We start from the raw sequence: 23,609 nt of genomic DNA, 5'->3' as shown, positions 1-23,609 counted from the left end.
AAGTTAACTTATTTTATAAAAATACCTTAGCAGACTGTTTAACTCAGTCAAGCACAGTACAATATAACAACTTGCTTCTCTGCTTCCTTCCATTGATCATTAGTGAGCATCGTCCTCTTCCTCCTTCTTTTTATGTTGGATCCAAGAGTCCTTCTGGTGGCACGGTATTGCAATGCAGAATCATTTCCAGACCATGCAGAAGATCTCCAAAATAGGGAGGTCCCCTCTGCCAACATCCTCTGGCAGCATCATAGTACCCTGACAAGGTTGCACTTTCAGACTTACAAGTTCCATGTGTAAGAGTTAAATTTGAACCCTGCTCCAGTGTGCACCTGGCATGTGTCTGAGTCTCATATCCTTCTGAGCTTATGGCTTAAAAGCTGACACTGTTATTTTATTATTCACTATGATAAATGTATGTCTTGTTATTTTACATAACCCCTTAAGAGAAAAATGTTATATTTATGGCATAACCATTCTTCTATAATAATAAGTTTCCTGTTTTTTGTACCAAGCTGGATCATAAAATTAATTAGGCCATTGTTCTTTAGTTGTTTTGGAAAACAAGATGTATGTGGCGAAGTTCACACATCTCCTAAAATAAAAATAAGAATGAAAAATATATATTTAAAAAGTCATGTACATCCTAAACAAACAGGACTATCAATTAAATTGTGGTCATCTAAGGTATCAACATCTGTCATGTCCCTTTAGCAACTAAGTATAACCAATCATGTTAAAAGCTTTCTGATTATGCAATGAATTCGTTTTAAGGAATAGTGACATAATCAAGGAATTGTGTAAATATAGTGCAGAGGACACTTTTTTCTTTGTAGCATGTGACTAACATGTGGCCAACATGTAATACACTTGTTACCTATTCGCAGACTTAGGTAAAGAATAATGATTGACGCTTTCGCCTGCCTAGGTTTTATTGCTTAAATTGGGGCATTCCAGTGGGGGGTGTCTGTCCACACATGCAATCCTGCAAACTGAGACCAGGCCAATGGATCCCTGCTATCTTACATACTGGCGGATGAACTGCTTTTGATACCCACTCCATCCATTATTATTTTACCCCAACTGAGATAAGAATTGAAAACCATCCCAGCCAGGTTGTGCCTTCATCCATGCTGTTCTTCTATTAAGTCCTTCCCACTGGGCATGAAATCACCCCCATCCCAGTTAGGATGTCAGTCCATCCTCTATGGCATTCACGATGGATGGATAGATAGATAGTCATACTCTGGAATTCAGCTAGACCCAGGACAGAGTGATAGAGCAAAAGATGCACCAGTAACTATCAGCTCTATACTGATAAAGCCTGGACCTGCTGTGCAAAACTTATAAATGCATTCAATGCTGCTTCTGTTCAGCCTGTAACCTGCTGTGTTAGACTCTCTTGGCACCTTGGTATAAATAAAGGAATTTTTCAATCACCCAGAGCTTCAACTGATTATTTTATAAAACGAAAATCTCTGACAACAGATAGATATGAAATTCTCTATACAGGTTCTGACATTCAACTTACGAACGGGTCAGCAGCTACTCCTTCATGGGTGACGTGACGCATGCTCCTCAGTAACTGCCGCTCCGTCATCTCCGGCCTGGGGACGCTGCAAGCGGTGGCTGGACAGAGGCTGGAGGGGGGCGGTTTCACTGCTCATACAGTGTAGTGTCCCTCGGGTGGCTCCGGTTGATGAATGGGGTGGTGGGGGCCGCACCCCATTCATTCTCAGTGGGCGGCTGGGTGCGCGGCAAGTGCTCATGTGCAGGATGGAGGCTTGATGGGGAGGTTCGCTGCACGCCCACCAGGCCGCCGTAGCTACTGCTCCTGACTGGACAGAGGCTGGATGGGGCAGAGAGTGGCGTTTCACTGCCCACCCACCACACAGACTTGCAGTGTCCCTCGAACGGCTGCCCCATTCATTCCCGGTGGGCAGCTGATGATGCTGCACACGGTGACCCGGTTGTGGCTGAACGGAGGCCATTGAGGGTGAATGGGGAAGCAGGGGGCAGCACTGTAGTGTGCCTCAGGTGGCTGCCTGTTGAATGTGGGCCGTGGTGGGCAATTCACTACCCGCCTTTGGCTGCACCCTGTTCGCTCTTCGTGGGCTGATGCTGCAGGCAGCATACTGTATGCAAGTGGAGATGGGTGGTTGGTGAACTGCCCCTCGCTGCCCCCATTCATTCTCAATAGCAAGCCTGCTTGTACTGTTACGCACATAGCAGGAAGCTGTCTCTCGTTCAGTACGCTAGACGTGTTGACGAGGGGTGCCTTCCTCTTATGATAGCGTGTACAGTGCTGTGCAAAAAGAGCTCATCTTAACCTTTTGTCTTCACCCTTCAAGAATGTCTCTGAAATACAAATCTGATGCAAGTGCTGGTGATACAGTAAAGAAGAGAAAGACCATCACCATTAAAAATAAAGTACTGTAGAAATAATAAAAAGGTCAGTGAGAGGTGAAACTCCATCTTTCATTGGTAGAGCATTTGGCTACAGTTGGTCAACAATAGCATTTAATAAAATAATTTACCTGTTCCAACTTACATACAAATTCAACTTAAGGAAAACCTACAGTCCCTATCTCGTACGTAACCCGGGGACTGCCTGTACAAGACAGACACTTCAGTGTCAGAAAATCTCTTGTACCGGGTTCTTACCTTAAATCGGACCCACTTACATCTGAACTGCATATTCCGCAGACCATCCATTTGAAAACTTGAGCCCAAGACCTGGCAATATCCAATCATCCTTAAATAAGCAGAACACACTACTAAATCTTCCATTTAGGCTGGGGTGTCTTTGTTAATGCAGGGCCTGGTGACAGCACTACAGTTTTTGTCACCTTAACCTTCAAGCTCACGTTTGCTCCCAACTCATAAAAGTCAGAGACCCATCTTTTTTCATTACTTTGGACTTTTCTCTATTTTGTGAAATTAGCACCGCAAAACCATCAAGCCTTGATAGAATATATTGATGGTAACTTCTGTAAATGCTACTCACCAAAGCTATAGATGCTTTTGTCACACTTAACTTTGTAGCGGTAAGTAATTTTCTCTCCTACCCAGTTAAATAAAAACCCTGACTAAAATATCCAAGCCATTTTATTCAGTTTCAGTTGGAAAGGATACATCTGCTGGAATATTATTCTATAAAACTTAAAACAGAAGTTATCGAGGCAAAGCCCAGCTTTCGGCCTGAACGCCCACACTTGGCCCATGACAGGTAACTCAATCCAAGCCTTGCATGCAGGAGTTTCTAGTTTTTAGAAAGGTGTGGCGGACATGAAAATGAGGTTGGGTTACAAGCTGTCACAAGGGCCTGCAGTGAACTTGCCGATCGTCACTGCTGATAAACTGATACTTTGCCTTGAAGGTTTGAGAGCACAATCTGCATACATCAAGTTGAACATTCTCAAGGGAAAAAAAAGTCACATACAGCAGACACCAACAAGAGTCGAATATTAAAGATACATCGCTATGGCGACACTCATGGACATTTGTGAGAAATTACAAGTTGTTTGGCAGCAGTGTCAAAAGGTTCCATCCCAGTAGACAGCAGGTTTGTAATTCTCCTGACGTGTTGCATTTGCTTGATTACGCTGAATGTATCGTGAATTCTCTGGCATACACAACTTGCAGAGTAACTGATACTACGATTAAAGCTGGCACACTACAGCTGGAAATCTCCATTACGGTCTGTAGGCTGAACAGGTAAGTAAAATAAGAGCCGGGGCTGTAAAGGTGGATCTTGACTACTGTAGCCATCAAAAGGCAGCAGCGGCTTATTGGCACCAAAAAAGATTATCCAGCCAACGCTGATCTGGTGTATCAAACGGTGTCAGATGGCTTAAGGTGAACTTGGCAGGTGACATCTGTCATTATGTAACCTATCCCAACCATCACAAGCAGCCCTGGGAATGGCTTGGCTTGGCTTCCCTTTACACAAAATTAATATCCTCGTTACTTTCACCAGAATACAGGGCCATTGCTGTCAAAAAGGTAAAAATCACTAAGCTGTTCATTACAGGATTACGCATCATCAAACTCTTTCCGGAACTGCCTTCTAGAACTTTCATTCCACTTCATGTGAGTGTGACATCCAGTCAGACCACAATCTGAAAAAAACCTAAAGGGCAAGTGGCATTATGACATACTGGCGGTCTCTGCTGGCTGACAGAGTGTAGCCACAGTGCATACCAAAGGGGGCCTAGTGTCTATGTGATTAGGAGCCACTCTGGCCCTGCTCTTTCATGTTCTACCACATGGAGTCATATTTCTGATGACTCAATCCTCTCAATCCAGGGCAGACTCGAAAGTGGCTTATCCCCGTCTTCCACTGTACTGCTGCGGCCACTGCCACCATCGCCGCCCCCACCACGGGCCTCCTGTAGCTCCTTTTCAAGTGCCTGGTTTCGGTGGTACATCTCCAGATAGCTGGCCTGTAGCTCCTTCTGATAGCGGATCACTTTCTCTTTCTCCTCCTGCCAGGTGTGACGCTCTGACTCAAAGATGGCTGCCTGGGCCTCATTCTGTCGTCTCTCCAGCATCAACTCGGCTCTCAGCCTCTCCTCAGTGGAACCCTGCTGCTCCTGCTGGCTGCCGTGGTCGACCTTGTCTGTGCCTTCTTCTGCTGCTTTGAAGTCGTGCTGCCGTCTCCTCTTCAACTCCAGCTGCAGGGTCTCCTGTAGTAGCCCTATCTGAGTCTCTTTGGCACGCAGTTCTCCGCGGGCTTCCCTCAGCTGAGTCTTCAGGTTGAAAATCTCTCCCAGTTTTTGGGCCATTTCTGCTTGGGCATCTCGCAGCTGCTGCTTTAGAAGAGAAATCTCCCCTGATTTCTGGCACACCTGAAATTGAAAGAGGAGAACATTAAAGGCAACAGCACACATTTATGTGACAAAAGCATGAAAAACTGGGGGGTGACTGGGAGACACTATAATTTTTCATTATATCGAAATAACGAAAGAAAACTGTCACCTGACCAAACCCCATTTGAGCAAAGTAAACCACATGGTTCATAGAGAATTTACAGATTCATCTGTGAGGGTCGCATGCGTGTTAAGGACACGCAAAGTGCCCAGAGATTGTTATGAGTGAAGCCTCATACAAAAAACCTTGTTTAGATTGCATACAATAGAAAGGCAAAAAATGACATATGCACAAAAAAAATGGAATCATAAAGCACAGCAACTTCCTTTATAAATCTCAAATCAACTTAAAAACTATGTGCTCGTGCACATGTCTTTAGCCACTCCCTGTCACCACCTGCCAATAACCATGCATGGCTTAAAAAATAAATATGCCCTTTTTGAATATTCGTGACCTAATCACCATATAAATTTGGCCATGTTCCTCAGTAACTTTTTTTACTTTTTACAGAATACAGAAAACAAAACTTCAGTCAACGTGAACTTACTGACATTTGAAGAACTTTAAGGGGAGGCCAGGGGAGCCTAGCCCCCAGGCAGATGCACTATGTTACTAAAATAAGTCTCATCCATCCATTATCCAACCTGCTATATCCTAACTACAGAGTCACAGGGGTCTGCTGGAGCCAATCCCAGCCAACACAAGGCGCAAGGCAGGAAACAAACCCTGGGCAGGGAGCCAGCTCACCGCAGGGCACGCACACACACCATGGACAATTTAGGATCGCCAATGCACCAAACCTGCATGTCCTTGGACTGTGGGAGGAAACCGGAGGAAACCCACGCAGACACATGTAGAACATGCAAACTCCATCCAGGGAGGACCAGGGAAGCGAACCCGGGTCTCCTAACTGCTAGGCAGCAGCGTTACCCACTGCGCCACCCAATAAGTCTCAAATAAAAGATACTTTTATCCTACTTTTTTTTAGTCCACCATTAATTTAAAGTGTGCTAATCAACAAATTAGGCACAAGGTGACACAGAGGTAACGCTGCTGCATTGTAGCAAGGCGTCTGGGGGTCGTACCCTGGGTGCTCCCTGCATGGATTCTGCCTGTAGGTTTACTCCAGTTTCCCACCAACAGTCTGAAGAAACACAGGTTAAGCAAATTGGTGATGCAAAAACATTCCCTGATATGTGTGTGTACATTTGTGTTCGTGTTCATCCTATGATGGGCTGGCATCCTGGCGAGGAATTGTTCCTTCCTGCACTTGCTGCTTGATGAGATCGGCTCCAGCCGCCCCCTGCCCTGGATAAGTGGGTTTAAAGGACGGATAGATGGGTCAAAAAATACTTTAGTCCATCCAGCCCTAAGCAACTGTCTCTTTAAAACAAACCGAGAAATGCTCTGTACAATTTCAATTACAGGTCAGTTCACTGTTTCAGATTTAGCTAGAGAGAGGTTATTTCATCTTTAATTTTATGTATAAAGTATGTTCCTCTTTCACATCCCTGAAAGACACAACGGTCAGCAAAACAAATCCTTGGTAGTCAGTACAAGAGATTGAAATGGTAGTATGCATGGCTGCAGCTTATGCCTGCCTGTACAAACAGTGGCGCGGTGGTCTACAAATCTCCATCACACGTTATCAATACCCCCCTGTTGCAAAATATTTAAAAAATGATTATCTTGATCATCTTGGATGAAGCAAATAACTAACAGAAAGCTCTCAAACGTTCCAATCAGTCAGTTGCACCTGAATGTGTTGCAATGTGTATATTTTCTAACGTCTTAAAATAGAAAGGTGCCTATTTTGGCACAATTAACATATGTAGACAAACAAACTTAAAAACACAACGTTTTCTGGCACTTGAATAATGTCAATGCTATTTGTGTCCTTATCGTGATGTCAGCTGACTTATAATCTGATGTAGACACCCTCTTTAAGTTGTAAGCCGAATTGGTGACTACATTATGAAGACCATCACGCAGAATTCCTGCAACCCCTGTTTCATTACAGGTTTGGACAACTGGGTTTAGAAAATGGGTGGATGGGTGGACGGACATCTGAGTGTGACTGACTATTTATTGCAGACTAACAAGCCATAAAATTAAATATGGCCTGAGATTGGTAAAGGATTGGTTTCTATTTAAGCAACTGGGTTGAACCAAAACCCTGCAGCCATTGCAGCACTCCAGGACTGACATTGCCTACCTCTGTTATATGCTATTTGTTATGAAATCTGTATAAGCAGTGTTAGTGTTTGTGATGCGCCATCTGTTGGAATGACAAAGACATAACAATCGGGCAGACACACAGACACATCCTTTATGTAAGGTGGATTATACACACCTATATGTGCACAAATGTAGAATCCACTGTATATATAAATGTATAGAATTTACATAAATGGACTGTATAAAAGGGCAGTAGTGCCTCTACATAGCATAATTCATAGATTAATGTATTTAGTTTCAAATATGTTTTAATGTATCATCTCCAGCAGCATAACAAACAAACAGAGAAATCCACAGATTTGTGCCCTGCTAAAATTTACAATTAACATACTGTACACCATAGTCAGACTTGCGGAGGCCATAAAATCCATGAGTTTACGAGACCATGGCTCTCCGTGAAAAAAATGAAAACAATTCTGCTGAATGCTTGCAATGTGTTTATGAGTTGCTTTGGGTAAAAGGATCTGCTGAATAAATAAACAAATGAAATGAAAGTGGTGCCAGAGCGTGGTGGCGTGAAAGGGCTTATCAGTGCTGCCAGTCAGCTCCTGGGTGTTGACCTTGGCCACAGGCCGGGATGCCTCTCATGTGGTTGTTTTCCAGGGACTCCAATTTCTTCGTTCCATCCAAAGACCTGCCAGCAGCTGAATGGTGTGTGCTTGACGGTGTTTGTAACACATGTGTCCTCAATGGACAGGTGCCCCCGGGCACTCAAGGTGGAGTCCTGTTTTTAAAACTAAATGTTCTCAATCTGTCCTTACGAAGGAAATGTGAAAGCCAGCCTTCCATTAAGAGCAAGGATATGGAGTCAGTAATGATTTAATATTGAAAAGAAAGTAGTGAAGTGGAACTGACTTGACCCCCACTGAGATAACGTAAAATCAGGCATGTGCCCCTTATGAAATGCAGATGGGTCTGGACCACCACAGGCCTGCATTCAAATTTAATAATGCAAATCTAAGAGAACATTGCACAAACAACAAGAAACATAAGAAAAAAGTGTTTTATAATGAAACTTAATCCTGTTGAAGAGGATATTGAATTAGGCTGACATTGGAATGTTTCACAAGCAGACCTGGTCCAGCAAGTCAGGCGAGATTAAAAATAGAGATCTAGTGTGTGGCAAAATATAGGCACTTCAACCACCACAAATGTATAGCCTCCACCTGGATAATGCGATGGCAGACATTCTTGTACCAGTACACTCACCACACATTAGCTGTTAGATGGTGATGGTGGGGAGATAGTTAGCCAATTAGGAGCAGGAGATGATTAAGGGGCAATTTTGTCAGGACATTGGGAAAACCCCTACTCTTTTCTTCTATGACCACAGATAGTCAGAATTTTGCATTCAAAGGATGGTGACAATTTTTTCAGCACAGTGTTTCTGTCATTGCACTGGGATCCTAACACACGTAATTTACATTTACGTATCTGGCTGGCGCCTTTATCCAAAGTGACGTCCAACATTTATGACACAATCGGTTACATTTCTTTTGATTTTCCAAATTGGAGCCCAGGCAGGTCAAGTGACTTGCTCACAGTCACAATGTGTCAGTAGCGGGATTTGAACCCACAACCTCAGGGTTTTGATGCCCAAAGCCTTATCCAGTACACCATACTGCACTGTAGATGCCCCCCTGATTGCCTCACAAATTAAAGCTTTTCTCAGATAGTCCCCATTGTTCACGTTCACTGCCTGCCACATATTTGTCCCGGGAAAGCATGGTACACTCTGAACAGAAAGTGACGTTCATAATTGTCAGCCTGCTGGATCTGATTCACTACTGAGTGATAAGGCATTATATTAATGACAGAAAAATCAGCTACTATTGGAAAATCCAGGAGACCACAGACAACCAGGTGACTTGAAAAAGGGGCATGGCTGGATGACCTACTCCAGGTCAGTTCTACCAAAAATTAGGGTTCAAGGAGAGTGGACAAACCAGCTCCCATTGATGCCTGCCACACTTTAGCAGTACTCATGTTGCTAGAGATGTCCACCAAAGCACTTACTTCCCATTTGGTCTCCTCCAGACTATTACTCTCCTGTGCCTGCTGCTCAGCGGTGGCTGAAGTGCTGGTGAGGGATGGCGAAGAGCAGCGGTGGGATTTTAACCTCTCACACTCCTGCTGGGAGGCTGTCAGACTCTCCTGTAAGCGCCGCTTCTCCTGCTGTACTTTATAGAGCTGTAGTTGGAGGCTGCGCTGGGAGCGCTGGGCCTGCTGGGAAATCTGGCGCAACTTGCTAGAATACAGTTTCTTCAGTTCTTCCATTTCTTTTTCCCACATTCGCTGCTTTCCTTCAAAGACCTGTAGAGACAAGAGAATGTGAGGTTTTTAATTCTCAAGGGATTTTAAAAGTATGTAATGGCAAACATTGGAAGAATTAGGACAAGAACAGGCCATGGAGCCCGATTCATTCCAACATAACATCAAGTTGAGACTTCCAGACTGATAAGTACTACTGCTTGACAGCTTCAAGAGGTTGGGTTGAAAATCCTATGCCAGGTCATCATTTGTATGGAGTTTTCATGTTCTCCACCTAAATGCATGGGTTCAGTATTCCTTTAATTTCCCAATGATGTGAATGCTTACTGGGACCACTTGGCTGACACTCTGCCATTCAGTGTGGATGTACAAAACTGAAATACGTCTGATGGTTCCAGAATAGTCATTGGATGTGTGTTAACACAAACTGGATAAAGTGAGTTAAAAACACATATGGGTAGATGATATTACGACAGAATCAGGCAGCTCAAAAGCAAAGCCCAGTGGCTATGGAGCTGGGCAGGAATTCACAAGTTTGCTGGTTCAAACCCCACCATTGGGTTATGCTGTTTTCTTTAGCCGACATCGTTCACCACAAAAGAAAAGAAAATAACAAAACTTCCACAACAAACAGGTGACACACCGGTGATTTCTATGAGGGAGCAACAAAAGGTTGTGATCAAAGTAGAGCTTATGATATTATTTATCTCGACTTTCAGAAAGCATTTGATAAGGTGCCACATGAGAGGCTGGGCATCAAACTAAAAGAAGTGGGAGTTCAGGGTGTTGTGTGTAGATGGGTGCAGCATTGGCTCAGACACAGGAAGCAGAGGGTGATGGTGTGAGACACCAAATCAGAATTGGGAGATATTAAAAGTGGTGTTCACCCAGGGGTCAGGACCCCAGCTACTTTATTTTTAATATATATAAGTGATTTAGATAGGAATATAATTAACAAGCTGGTTAAGTTTGCAGATGGTACAAAGATAGGTGGACTGGCATATAATCTCGTATCTGTTGGATGGATGGATACAAGACAAGAATCAGCATAGGATGGACAAGTCAGAAATGTAGCACATCATTCAGTGATTAGAACTTAATAGTAACAGTCTAGCTTGACGGAGGTGGTGATGCCGCACTCTGAGGATGCTGTGCTGCATCAGAGCCAAGATAATTTGTCAGAGCTGATGGAACAATCTGTTTTCTGCTCCGTATCAGAGAATTTTTCAAGAGAATGTCAGTCTTTCCACCTCTCAGCTGTGAGCTTATGTTGAGTCCAAGAAGGTAATTATTTTTCACATGGGAAAATTGAATATTGAATAACTATCCTTAATAAGTAATTAGCAGCGAATACTCAACATGGGTACAGGTGAGGAAGGATTGTGTTTCATTATTATGGTGGAGTTCTATGAGAAAGCAACAAAAGCAAATGATCAGGGAGGTGCACAGATAATATATAATATCTTGATTTTCAGAAGGCCTTTGAATAGGTACAACATGAGTGATGAAACCTAAAGAAAGGGAATTCTGGGTGTGGTTTGTAGGTAGCAACAAAATTGACTCAAAGGGTTATGGCGAGGGAAAATTTCTCAGAATTAGGTGACGTTAAATGTGATATCCCTCGGGGGTCAGTGCTGTGGCTGCTAAATATACATAAATGATCTGGACAGGAATATAAATGCTAAACTGATTAAGTCTGCAGATGATACCAGCTAAGTTCAACGGTAAATAATGCAGAAATGTTACAGAGGGACTTGGACAGCATACAGAGTTTGACCGATTTGTGGGTAAGACATTTAATGTCAGTAAATGTAAAGTATTACATGTAGGAAGCAAAAATGTTAGGTTTAAATACACAATAGGAGGCCTGAAATCGAGAGTACACCTTATGAGGAGGATTTAGAAGTCATAGTGGACTCTAAGCTATCCACTTCCTGACAATGTTCAGACAGAATGTCAAGTTATATAGCGTCATGATGTCTGGGGTACAAGTCCAATTAGGTTTTGCTCAGGTTTTATAACACACTGGTGAGGCCTCATCTGGAGTACTGGGTGCAGTTTTGGTCGCCAGGCTACAAAAAGGACATAGTAGTGCTAGAAAAGGTCCAGAGAAGAGCAACTAGGCTGATTCCAGGGCTACAGGGGTTGAATTATGAAGAAAGATTAAAAGAGTTGAGCCTTAACGGTTTAAGCAAAATAAGATGAAGTGATGACATGATTGAAGTGCTTAAAATTTTGAAAGGAATTAGTACAGTGGATTGATACGGAGACTTTAATCAAGAACAAGGGGACACAGTTGGAAACATGTTAGGGGTAAATTCTGCACAAACATTACAAGGTTTTTCTTCACACAGAGCACCATAGACACATGGATTAAGCTACCAAGTAGTCTGGTAGACAGTAGGACTTTCAAAACTAGACTTGATGGTTTTTAGAAGAATTACCGTATATACTGTACTCGCGGATAAGTCGGGACTTGATTTTGCCAGATAATTTCTGGTATTTAATAATGTCGTTGTATAAGTCGAATGTGGGAAACTCACGCTATTAGTCCAGGAGATTATGATATGCTAATGCCCACCTGAGAGAGTAACCACAGAGCACACAGCATTTTTTTTTTTATGGGTGCAGCAGCGCGTGCTCCTAACCGCTCTCTCTCTATTGTGCCTACGTGACCACACGGTAATACCCAAACTATTCCAAAGCGACGATTGCACTGTTTTGTGTTTTTTGTATCTCACAGCCTCATACACCTTTATTGTAAGAGCATCTCTTATCTACAATGGAGCATTTGATCGGAAGAATATATGAAGCTGGTTTTAAATTAAACGTCATTGAAGTAGGGAAAGAAATTGGTAACTGTGCTGATGCAACAAAATTCGATGCATCTGAGAAACTGGTGCGAGATTGGAGGAAACAAGAAGATGTAAAAAAAAAAATATATACAAGTGTCACATTTTTGAATGGGCATATAAGTCGGGGTCTGATTTTATGATCGGGTTTCAAGACCCGACTTATACGTGAGTATATACGGTAAGTGGATAGGACTGGCGAGCTTTGTTGGGCTCAATGGCCTGGTCTTGTCGAGATTGTTCTAATGTTGGTCGAGTCAGGTGCTGAAAAGCAAAGCCAGTGGAAAGCAAGGGAGACATAGCCTGTGTGCTGAGGAAATGCTCTCATCCACACCCTGTAGAGTTTGTGGAGATCACTTTGTGGGGTGCCGTGGATCAGGGAATGTGGCCATACAGATGGGCTTCAGTTATAATATATGCTAATGTATCTGTTTGGTTAGCTGCCATGGTTCATGCACAGCTGGTAACACATAGAGATTGGTGAGACTGGCATAGCTCTGGTCATGTACTGGTGAAGCTGATGCTATATGTAATCATGGAGGACCTGTCTATGAAGTAATTGAATCATTTACCATTTCTATGGCTGCAAAGTGTTTAAGGGCTTTGACGGTGAAGCACAAGAATGCACATCATGGATGCCCTGACAGCACTGACACTGTGAAAACTGGAAAGGAATCATATTGTGCCACACATGTAAAGTGTGATCGGATGATCCTTACTACTGAAAGGCACTATATACAATAAAGTAATCTTGTCTGGTATTGAACAGCATTGCATCCAGTGTATAAAATGTATAAATATATGGAGAGTAGAAGATGAGTAACTGGAAATGGATTTCCAACACAAAACATCATAATCTGTGCGTACAGCTTCAATATGTGGAAGACCACCATGTCCATATTCAAGAAGGTCACCCTGTATTTATTTATTTGCATTGCAAATTCTACCACAAGCTGCACAAAACAAAAGCTAGAAACAAACCAGACAAGGCTAAATGTCATATGCAGCAAATCTTCATCAATTTCATTTTTATAAGTCTGAGATCATCTCCAGGCAGAGGGGGTGAAGCATTTTGATAAGCAAAGTGGTGCTCCATAAAACTGTAATGAGGTGTGAAACGTTCAGGGGATTGGCAGAAGTAACTGATCACCAGTCCATTAAAATGATTAACATTATTTTTATTATCTGAATATTTTTTTAAAATAATAGATTTAATCTGGAAATACCTTCACAGGTGCTTATGAAACGGCATGTGATTGTGCAGCCACAAAGAACAGCTGCCAAGCAGCAATGTCCTTGGAGCAGACATGGGACATTAAATTTGAGGATAAACTTTGAGTAGGTTATTAAAAAATAACAGAAAAAAAAAGATGGACACAGACCTATATTGTAAATGAGATAAGGAAGAAAATATCTAAATGACTTCCATGGCGATAATTGCAGTGACTGCTCTGAAAATAAGAATGTTCTTGCTTAATCCCGTTTTGTGGGCAGACTGAGAACAAAAGGAATTGTCAGACAAATGCTTCAAGCTTCCCACGGCTTCCTAAATTGACAATCATCTTTTAGATCTTCATTACTTCTTTCATATTTCTATATTTTTATTTTTAATGTTACTTACTGTATATATAAATGATAGTATGACTCTGTGGCACAGTGGTTAACCATGCTGTCTCATAGCTCTAAGAATCAGGGCCCAAATCTCAGCTGTTCAACCTCAGCTGCTCCTCAGGTGTTTGTGGCATCACCCCCAGTATTTCACTTTTTCCCCCTCATTCCAAAGGTGTGCACATTAGTTAAGCGGTGACTGGCTTACTGTGTGTGCCCTTTGATGGCTTGGCACCCCATCTGGTGTTGGTGGGGTTTCTTCCTTGTACCCCAATGCTACCAAGATACATTCCAGGCCCCACTGGCTCCGAGTTAAATTAAGCTAGTTTTAATACACTATTATTTAAATTGGTTTCTAATTCTATTTTTTTTTTTTAGAAATTAACAGAAAATAACTACAGTTTCCCTTTTACCCCTCCTTATAGCTCAGTTGCTTTTGCTGAGGGAATTGCTTACAGCACTTAAAATAATGTATTTATAATACAGATACGTTTCTACCTGTACATTTTATTGCATGCTAGAGCCAAGCCTGCCCCTTTCAGGGTCCGACATAAAGGATAAGCAGGGGAAGACAATGAGAGTTACATGACAACATTCACCTCTGCCCCAGCCAGGAAGACTTTGACCAATTGGATGAGCCATGACACCAACCAAGCCCCGTCTCTTTGCTTGCCTTTCCCAGTCCTTGTGGCATATAAATAAGGGTCCAACGAAAAGACCATGTCAGATTTGGATCAGGCCAGGAACAAAAAGCAAGCATACTGCTACAACTTACTGTACATTAAAACCTGCCCATTATAAAGCAAGGCTCAGCATTGTATGGTTGTGGGGAGTCGAAGCCTATCCTGGCAGTACTGGATACAAATACTCCACAGGGACAGTAAGGTCACTTTTCAAAAATATTTATAGTTCACTCAACCTCTATTACACACGTAGTTTTCTTTACTATCATAATAATAATACTACATTTTATTTATATAACGCCTTTCCTATGCTCATAATTACAATAAATTTTTAGTTTCCAATTTGTCCAGCCTTGATGAAGGGGTAGAGTCCAGAAACACTTCAGCCTGATGGACAATGATATGAATATTCACTGTCGGAGGTTCAAATCCTGGATACTATGGCTTTGCTGACCCTCTGGACTGTGTTACTATGTGTTACAGGGTTGTTTACACGACCTGTTAAATTTTTATAAATACAGTGGAACCTCGGGTCACGACCACAATTCGTTCCAAAACTCTGGTCGCAAGTAATTTCTCACATAGGATTGTTCCAGACCGTACGAATTACATGTAAATATATATTTTTAAAGATTTATAAACACAAAAATAGTTAATTATACCATAGAATGCACAGTGTAATAGTAAACTAAGTGTAAAGGCATTGAATAACACTGAGAAAATCTTGAACAGAGAAAACTAACATTTCAAGAGTTCACGCATAGCCTTACGAACCGCTCGCTGTAAACACTTTTTTAATGAGTTTTAAGCACAGGGAAAAAATCCTTAATTTACACAAAAACTTACCATAAACAACAAAGAAAACTAACTTTGCATGAGTTGAGTTCTGGCATGAAGGAAGTGAGCAAGAAGCTGGGTGGAGAGGAGATTACAGTTTTGAGGTAAAGTCCCTCTGCACGATGCACGTCTGACCGAGAACAATGTACTGTACAGGGAGAGACTGAACACGTGCGTAAATCACCGGCGCATACGAACCAGAAGGGAAACTGGCTTGTTCGTCACCCGAGTGTGTGGTCATGAACAGATGCAAAAGTCTGGCGAACTTTTTGGTTGTAACCCAATTTGTACATGTTCAGAGACGTTCGTGACCCGAGGTTCCACTGTACGTTAAACATGTTGGAAGCCTTGTGCTCAGGTATAAAGTTAGAGGCCTGTGTGCTCAAGTTAGAATGTTAAAAAATGTTTCTATTTATAATTAAGAAAACTACTTTTGTAATAGAGGTTGGGTGAACTACATTTTCTGAAAAATGACCTTGCTGTCCCTTATGTAGCATTTTTATTAACTTGCAGCTGGTTTAGTATGCTTCTGATGGTTTGTCTGAAGTAATGGATACAAGACAAGAATCAGCTTAGGATGGACGAGTCAAAAATGCAGCACATCATTCAGTGATTAGAACTTAATAGTAACAGTCTAGCTTGACGGAGGTGGTGATGCCGCACTGAGGATGCTGTGCTGCATCACAGCCAAGATAATTTGTCAGAGCTGATGGAACAATCAGTTTTCTGCTCCGTATCAGAGAATTTTTCAACAGAATGTCAGTCTTTCCACCTCTCAGCTGTGAGCTTATGTTAAGTCCAAGAAGGTAATTATTTTCCACATGGGAAAATTGAATATTGAATAACTATCCTTAATAAGTAATTAGCAGCAAATACTCAACATGGGTACAGGCGAAGAAGGATTGTGTTTCATTATTATGGTGTTCTATGAGAAAGCAACAAAAGCATATGATCAGGGAGGTGCACAGATAATATATAATATCTTGATTTTCAGAAGACCTTTGATAAGGTACGACATGAGTGATGAAACCTAAAGAAGAGGAATTTTGGGTGTGGTCTGTAGGTAGCAACAAAATTGACTCAAACACAAGAAGCCAAAGGTTATGGTGAGGGAAAATGTCTCAGAATTAGGTGACATTAAATGTGATATCCCTCAGAGGTCAGTGCTGCGGCTGCTATATATACATAAATGATCTGGACAGGAATATAAATGCTGAACTGATTAAGTTTGCAGATGATACCAGCTAGGTGCAATGGCAAATAATGCAGAAATGTTACAGAGGGACTTGGACAGATTTGTGGCCAAGAAATGTAATATAAGAAAACGTAAAGTATTACATGTAGGAAGTAAAAATGAATGATTTAAGTTCATTCCCCCAATTGTGTATTTACAAGTACCCTGTATGAGAAACATGAGGGAGTCAGTGTACAGAAGTGATCAATAAAGCTAACAGGATGGTAGGAGATTATATATACACGTATATATATATATATATATATATATATATATATATATATATATATACTAGCCGAGTACGCCCGTGCTGTGAAATCATCAGAAAAAAAATTTGAAATGTAGAGATGTCAGGTAATTGAATGCCAACAAGCTCGCATAGTTTGTGCATTAGCGGCTAAGTAACTGTCTTTCTTCTAAGGTTTCATTTTGCCAACGTGCTCGCCTCACATGTGCATTAGTGGCGGGAGGAAAAATAAAAGGGATACCGTTTTGGCAATGTGCTTGCCACACTTCTGTAATAGCGGATAAGTGAGTGATTCTTTCTTCGGATGTTTCGTTTTGCCGACGTGCTGACAGATATGTGATACAGTACAGCATTTGCCAAATAATACAAAGAGTACACAACGTGTTTCAGGCTTAGAGCTTGTGAGGCATACAACCAATATATTATATATATATATATATATATATATATATACATATACATACACACACTCACCTAAAGGATTATTAGGAACACCTGTTCAATTTCTCATTAATGCAATTATCTAATCAACCAATCACATGGCAGTTGCTTCAATGCATTTAGGGTGTGGTCCTGGTCAAGACAATCTCCTGAACTCCAAACTGAATGTCAGAATGGGAAAGAAAGGTGATTTAAGCAATTTTGAGCGTGGCATGGTTGTTGGTGCCAGACGGGCCGGTCTGAGTATTTCACAATCTGCTCAGTTACTGGGATTTTCACGCACAACCATTTCTAGGGTTTACAAAGAATGGTATGAAAAGGGAAAAACATCCAGCATGCGGCAGTCCTGTGGGCGAAAATGCCTTGTTGATGCTAGAGGTCAGAGGAGAATGGGCCGACAGCAGGTATGCAGCAAAGCATTTGTGAAGCCACAACACGCACAACCTTGAGGCGGATGGGCTACAACAGCAGAAGACCCCACCGGGTACCACTCATCTCCACTACAAATAGGAAAAAGAGGCTACAATTTGCACAAGCTCACCAAAATTGGACAGTTGAAGACTGGAAAAATGTTGTCTGGTCTGATGAGTCTCGATTTCTGTTGAGACATTCAAATGGTAGAGTCAGAATTTGGCATAAACAGAATGAGAACATGGATCCATCATGCCTTGTTACCACGGTACAGGCTGGTGGTGGTGGTGTAATGGTGTGGGGGATGTTTTCTTGGCACACTTTAGGCCCCTTAGTGCCAATTGGGCATCGTTTAAATGCCACGGGCTACCTGAGCATTGTTTCTGACCATGTCCATCCCTTCATGACCACCATGTTCCCATCCTCTGATGGCTACTTCCAGCAGGATAATGCACCATGTCACAAAGCTCGAATCATTTCAAATTGGTTTCTTGAACATGACAATGAGTTCACTGTACTAAAATGGCCCCCACAGTCACCAGATCTCAACCCAATAGAGCATCTTTGGGATGTGGTGGAACGGGAGCTTCATGCCCTGGATGTGCATCTCAAAAATCTCCATCAACTGCAAGATGCTATCCTATCAATATGGGCCAACATTTCTAAAGAATGCTTTCAGCACCTTGTTGAATCAATGCCACGTAGAATTAAGGCAGTTCTGAAGGCGAAAGGGGGTCAAACACTGTATTAGTATGCTGTTCCTAATAATCCTTTAGGTGAGTGTATATATACTGTATATATATTCATGGTATTCATAGTCTGAATTACAATCTGATTGTATGGGTGGTTACCTACCAGGTAACGCTTGTGGTTGGTCTGCAAGTCGGCAAAACATCCACCATGGTGGCCTCTTTCAGTTTCGAGAAGCAGATTGATTGAATAGTTTACTGTCAAATAATACAAAAGAGTATACAACACGAGTTTCGCCCTAATTCGGGGCTCATTGGGTGTACAAACTCACTGCACCCCCTCTCTGGGATCGAACCTAGGACATCAGAGTCAGAGGCAAATCCTCTTTACATTGCGCCACGGCGTGTGGTTCGTTTATTTGACAGCATGTAGATTGAGGTAATTACATTCACGGCATTCGTAGTCTGAATCATAATCTGATTGTATGAAACACGTGTTGCATACTCGTTACATTATTTGACAGTAAACTATTCAACCATATATATATATATATATATATATATATATATATATATATATATATGTACAGAATATGTATGTATGTATGCACTGTATGTATGTATGTATGTATGTATATATACTAGCCATCACCCGCGGCTTTGCCCGCGTACTAGTGAAACAGGACAGTGAGGAGGGCCCAGCCCAGCTCTCTACTCCTGACGTCACTCTTTCCCCTCCCCTTGGCCCCGCTGCCTCGGTCTCTGATTAGCATGAATACATCGCTTCTTCAAGCAAACTATGATTCTTAGAGCAATGAGAAAAGTCACAAAATCAACCAGAATGTTCAAGCAAATAATACAAAAAAAAAGATCTAAATCCGTTAAGTAGTTCTCTCGTGAAAAACAGACAGACATACAAATGGGTCTAAAACACTATAAGAATTTTTGCACTTGGACCACAGAATTTTTAAAACCGTTTCTTAGCGAACACCTATGGCCCAAGGGTAACCTACATTCCAAATTTCAAGTCCCAAGTCCTTATGGTTTGGGAGATTTCTTGATGATGGAGTCAGTGGTATTTGGCGTTTATACATATGGATTATATAGATTAATATACTGCATAGAGTGGATCCCATGTGTTACTTTAAAATAAATTCTGCAACAACAACATGGGAGCATGGTTAGAAACTTGCTCGGGACAGATTTTGCACAAATGTCAGAAAGATTTTCTTCACACATGGTAATCTTGTTGTGCCTCACACTAACCTGCACTCTATGGGTGACAGAAGGGCCTTCAGCTCCATAGCACCCAGACTTTGGAATGACATCTCGAAATTAATGAGATCAGCTGACTCCATTTATTCTTTTAAAAAACAACTTAAAACTCATCTGTTTAGGAAGGCTTTTAACTTAACTTTAACATTCTGCCCTTTCTTTCAGGTTACCTCTCTGTCCAGGTGCTCAGGATAATTTGTGTGTCTGTTATATCACAAATTAGGGTATTTGTTAGGTTTTTCATTTAGTATTTTATTCTGTTTCATTGTCCTTTATTCTATTTAATGCTTTGTTATCTGTTTCATTGTTCTATTCAGGAAAACATTTGTATCCAATGTTACATATACCTTGCTGATTTTTCTGTGAAGCGCCTTGAGCATGGGAAAGGTGTTATATAAATAAAAAGTATTATTATTATTATTATAGACACATGGAATACATTGCTGAGTAATGAGGTGGAGAGCAGGGACCTTCAAACCTCCTTGATGTTATTTTGGGCAATCACAGGAAATAGGATGGACAAGCTTTTGGGACTGGATGGCCTGTTCTTGTCACAATTTTTCTAACATATTACAATTACTGCTTTGTTCTGTTTGTTCACTTGAGCTCCCTTTTACCCAGCAGCAGCTATCGGTTGAAGGTCTGGTTAGATTCACTGTGCAAAATGCGCAATGATGCAGAAACATCAAAAAGGACATTTACTTTTTCACGGCACTGTGAACACATCGTTTTTATGTTTATTGAATTCTCACTGTTATCCATGTTGCTGTCTGTGGTTTGGTATGCTAACCTCGCTTTGTGTTGGTTAGTCTATAACAGATTTCTTAATGACCCAGTAACCTTCAGCTCCTGTGCCAATAATGGAGAATATCAGCGTTATCTCCGCTTTGTGTCAAATAGTCTTACAGGGCAGTGGAGATGACTTTAACACAGCATAGCTGTAAGTGGAACTATATGTGTGTGTATGTATGTATGTATGTCTTTGTGTATATATATATATATATATATATATATATATATATATATATATATATATATATATATATATATATATATATATATATATATATATATATATATAAATAAAATAAAAAATCTTCTTATGTTCTTTCATCTGATTTGCACAATGCATTGGCACGTAAGCAAATGCCAAAAGCACAGGCAAAAAATTATTTAAAAGATGAGAGCAACAAAGAAAGCAGGTAGCTTCTCAGAGGCACATCGACTGAAGATGCAGCAAATCAGACACGCATGAGCAGGCCGCTTCCTCACACCTTCAGGTCTGAACAGATGGCCCTGTGTGGAGTTTGCACATTCTCACCTCTCCGTGCCATTTTTCTTCAAGTATGTCAAATTACCTTCTATATTCCAAAGATGCCCAGGTTAGTTTAACTGGCATTGGATGAGTGAGTATCAGTGTGTGCCATGCAATGGACTGTATAAAGGTCTGGGTTGACTGCAGCTGGCATTACCTCTTGAACTCAGGGCCGGGATGAGCCAGGCAATGGGGACACATAATAAGCAAGAGTATGGTGCTTTTATTTCATATAGCGCTCAACAAATCAACAAAACAAGTCCAATAAAGTGCAGTGCAAAGTTTATTCAAAAATAATTAATTCATAAACCTGCACTGCCATGGACCACTCTTTGCACAGACTCTGTGAACCTAAATTTGGGGTTTGAAATGGATGGATGGTACGGCAATACTGGAGGAAATTATTTGCACCAAATGTTGATAATGGAAAACAGGGGAAACTGGGATAATTAATGAAAACTATTGAACACATGTTTATATAAGTACAGAATATATGTGACCTGGAGAAAATGTAAGATCTGTACCTTATCCACAGATAACATTGATATACTGTACTTTATTCATAAGGTAATCCATCGACTGGCCAAGGGCTACAGTGATTTAAAATAAAAATCATTCATGGATGTTCTTACTCAATAATCTGGACAAAAACGAACTCAGTGCATATCTCTCCTGTATATAAAACTACAATGCTGTCTAGTTTAACCACCAATCATTATTTTTTATTTTACGTTGCACCTTGCAGAGCCTTCACTGTCACAGCGTGCTTTGCACAGACATGATGAATTTGTTATGGCAGAATTGCCAATGAAATCACATCTTTCTTGCACACTGTAATATTCAGCATTGTGAAATCCAATCCAATGTCATGGGGGGTTTAAGGTCAGGGCCTATCCTGGCAGTATATAGCAGGAATGGGGAGCCAGTCCTTGGCAGTGCCCACTGTCATGCACACGGGAGGACCAGTTCAGTACCAACAATAAATGGAACGCACACACATACAGTATCTGGGATGCAGGAAGACGACTGCAGGACCTGTGGAGACTCGTAGCTAAAGGCAGATTTGTGACACAGACAAGCCCTGCCTTGAAAGATGTCCATAATGATTATCAGCCGTTTCTAAAACACTTGAACTGTATAATGACAGATTAGAGTAAAGCTCCAGATGCAAAGCTTTTAACGGAGAACACTCAGAAAAGAATGGATTTAGAAACAAGCAGTTCAATAAATAGATTTTTGGCAGGGACTAAAGAATGATGAACTCATACCTGTGCAACAGCATCCTCGCTCTCATCCAAGTTCCTGCGCATCTGCTTCAGCTCGCTGTCCTTCTCCTGCAGCCGATCTTCCAAATCACGCACCACATCTTCCAAAGATGGAGACAGTTCATAAGGAGGTGGCGCCTCTCCTCCGTAGCAGTGCAGCCGGTTGAGTGTGGCCATGCTGCGGCATGACATGTCCGTGGCCGTGGAGACCCCACTTTTAGAACCCACTGAACTTCGATCTAAAGAGCCAATATGGTTGATGTGCCCCATGGAGGCGCTGATTTGGGTCAGGTGAGCTTTGAAAGGTGGCTTATACGGAGGAAGACTATTCAAGGAGTTGTGGCCTGAGTCAGACATGTTCTCCTCATCCTCGGTAAGCGTCCGGGGAGGTGGTGGTCTGACTGGGCCATTTCTAGCAGGGGATGAAGAGGATGTAGATGAGGCAGCTGCTGCTGTCGTCTGAGACACTTTGGCATAAGAGACGTGAAAGCCATTTGGAAGGCCATTCTCAAGCTCTTCCACTTTAGAAGGATACAAGTTCTGCATGGAACTGAAGTTCTTTGGAGTGACTGGCTTGAATGCTGATGGACGAAATCGAGACTAAAACAATAAAAAAAAGATGGGTTAGTAAACTGAAGCAGTTGATATTTATAGGATTAAAGAAGTCATCTAAATTTAAAACATTCACATGCATACGGCAGCAATAACTGTGCCACCTTCAGTAAAATCAATAAAGGTTAGCATTTCTATTAATAATAAAAGAGAATGTTTCAGATAAGCCATAAGGATTTGACCTGTTCTACAAGGAAACAAACACCAGTTATACCGCTCATCCTACAGTGGATATGATTTCAACATGATTACAATGGTCCAGGTACAATGATTTAAACTACAATATAAAATAATACTAGGGGACTCTACCCCTTGCTTGCTTCGCTCGGCAACCCCCGGGGGCAGGCGCTGGGTGCCTGCTGTCTTGCAGCTGAGCCACTCGAAAGGTGGTGGGGCGCTCCTCCATTTGAGGAAGCGATTGTATTTAAAGAAGTGGTATATAGAAGAGTATGTGGGGCGCAGGAGGAAGACAGTTTGGTCCTTAGTCATTATAGATAGAAAATCAGTTACCTGAATATTTCACTACAATTGTCTATTTTAAATACCAAATGAATAATAAAACATAGTAGAAAGTAAAAGTAAAAAATTAAAAGTAAACCATAAGAAAAAGCACAGTGCTGTGAAAAAGTATTTGTCCCCTTCCTGATTTCTTTTTTTTTGCATGTTTGTCACACAGTTATCACAAACACTTGATTGCAGTTGTTGCTGCTAAGGGTGGCACAACCAGTTATTAGGTTTAGGGGGCAATTACTTTTTCAC

General features: G+C 41.5%; 1 protein-coding gene across 1 annotated transcript in view; it reads right to left on the bottom strand.

Annotated features, from left to right (window-relative positions):
* Positions 1 to 3,090: 3,090 nt before the first annotated feature.
* Positions 3,091 to 23,609, bottom strand: part of n4bp3 (NEDD4 binding protein 3) — a 155,129-nt gene continuing 134,610 nt past the window's right edge. The window contains exons 4-6 of the mRNA XM_039774191.1: positions 22,242 to 22,838; positions 9,127 to 9,423; positions 3,091 to 4,850 (exon numbers count right to left, since the gene is read on the bottom strand). Of these exons, the coding sequence (XP_039630125.1) occupies positions 4,275 to 4,850; positions 9,127 to 9,423; positions 22,242 to 22,838 (1,470 nt within the window). The 3' untranslated portion in view covers positions 3,091 to 4,274. The remainder of the gene's footprint in view (positions 4,851 to 9,126; positions 9,424 to 22,241; positions 22,839 to 23,609) is intronic.

Source organism: Polypterus senegalus, chromosome 13, assembly GCF_016835505.1.
Source record: "Polypterus senegalus isolate Bchr_013 chromosome 13, ASM1683550v1, whole genome shotgun sequence".
NCBI lineage: Eukaryota > Metazoa > Chordata > Cladistia > Polypteriformes > Polypteridae > Polypterus > Polypterus senegalus.
The sequence above is the reverse complement of the archived record's forward strand: the minus strand, read 5'-3'. Positions and strand labels throughout refer to the sequence as shown.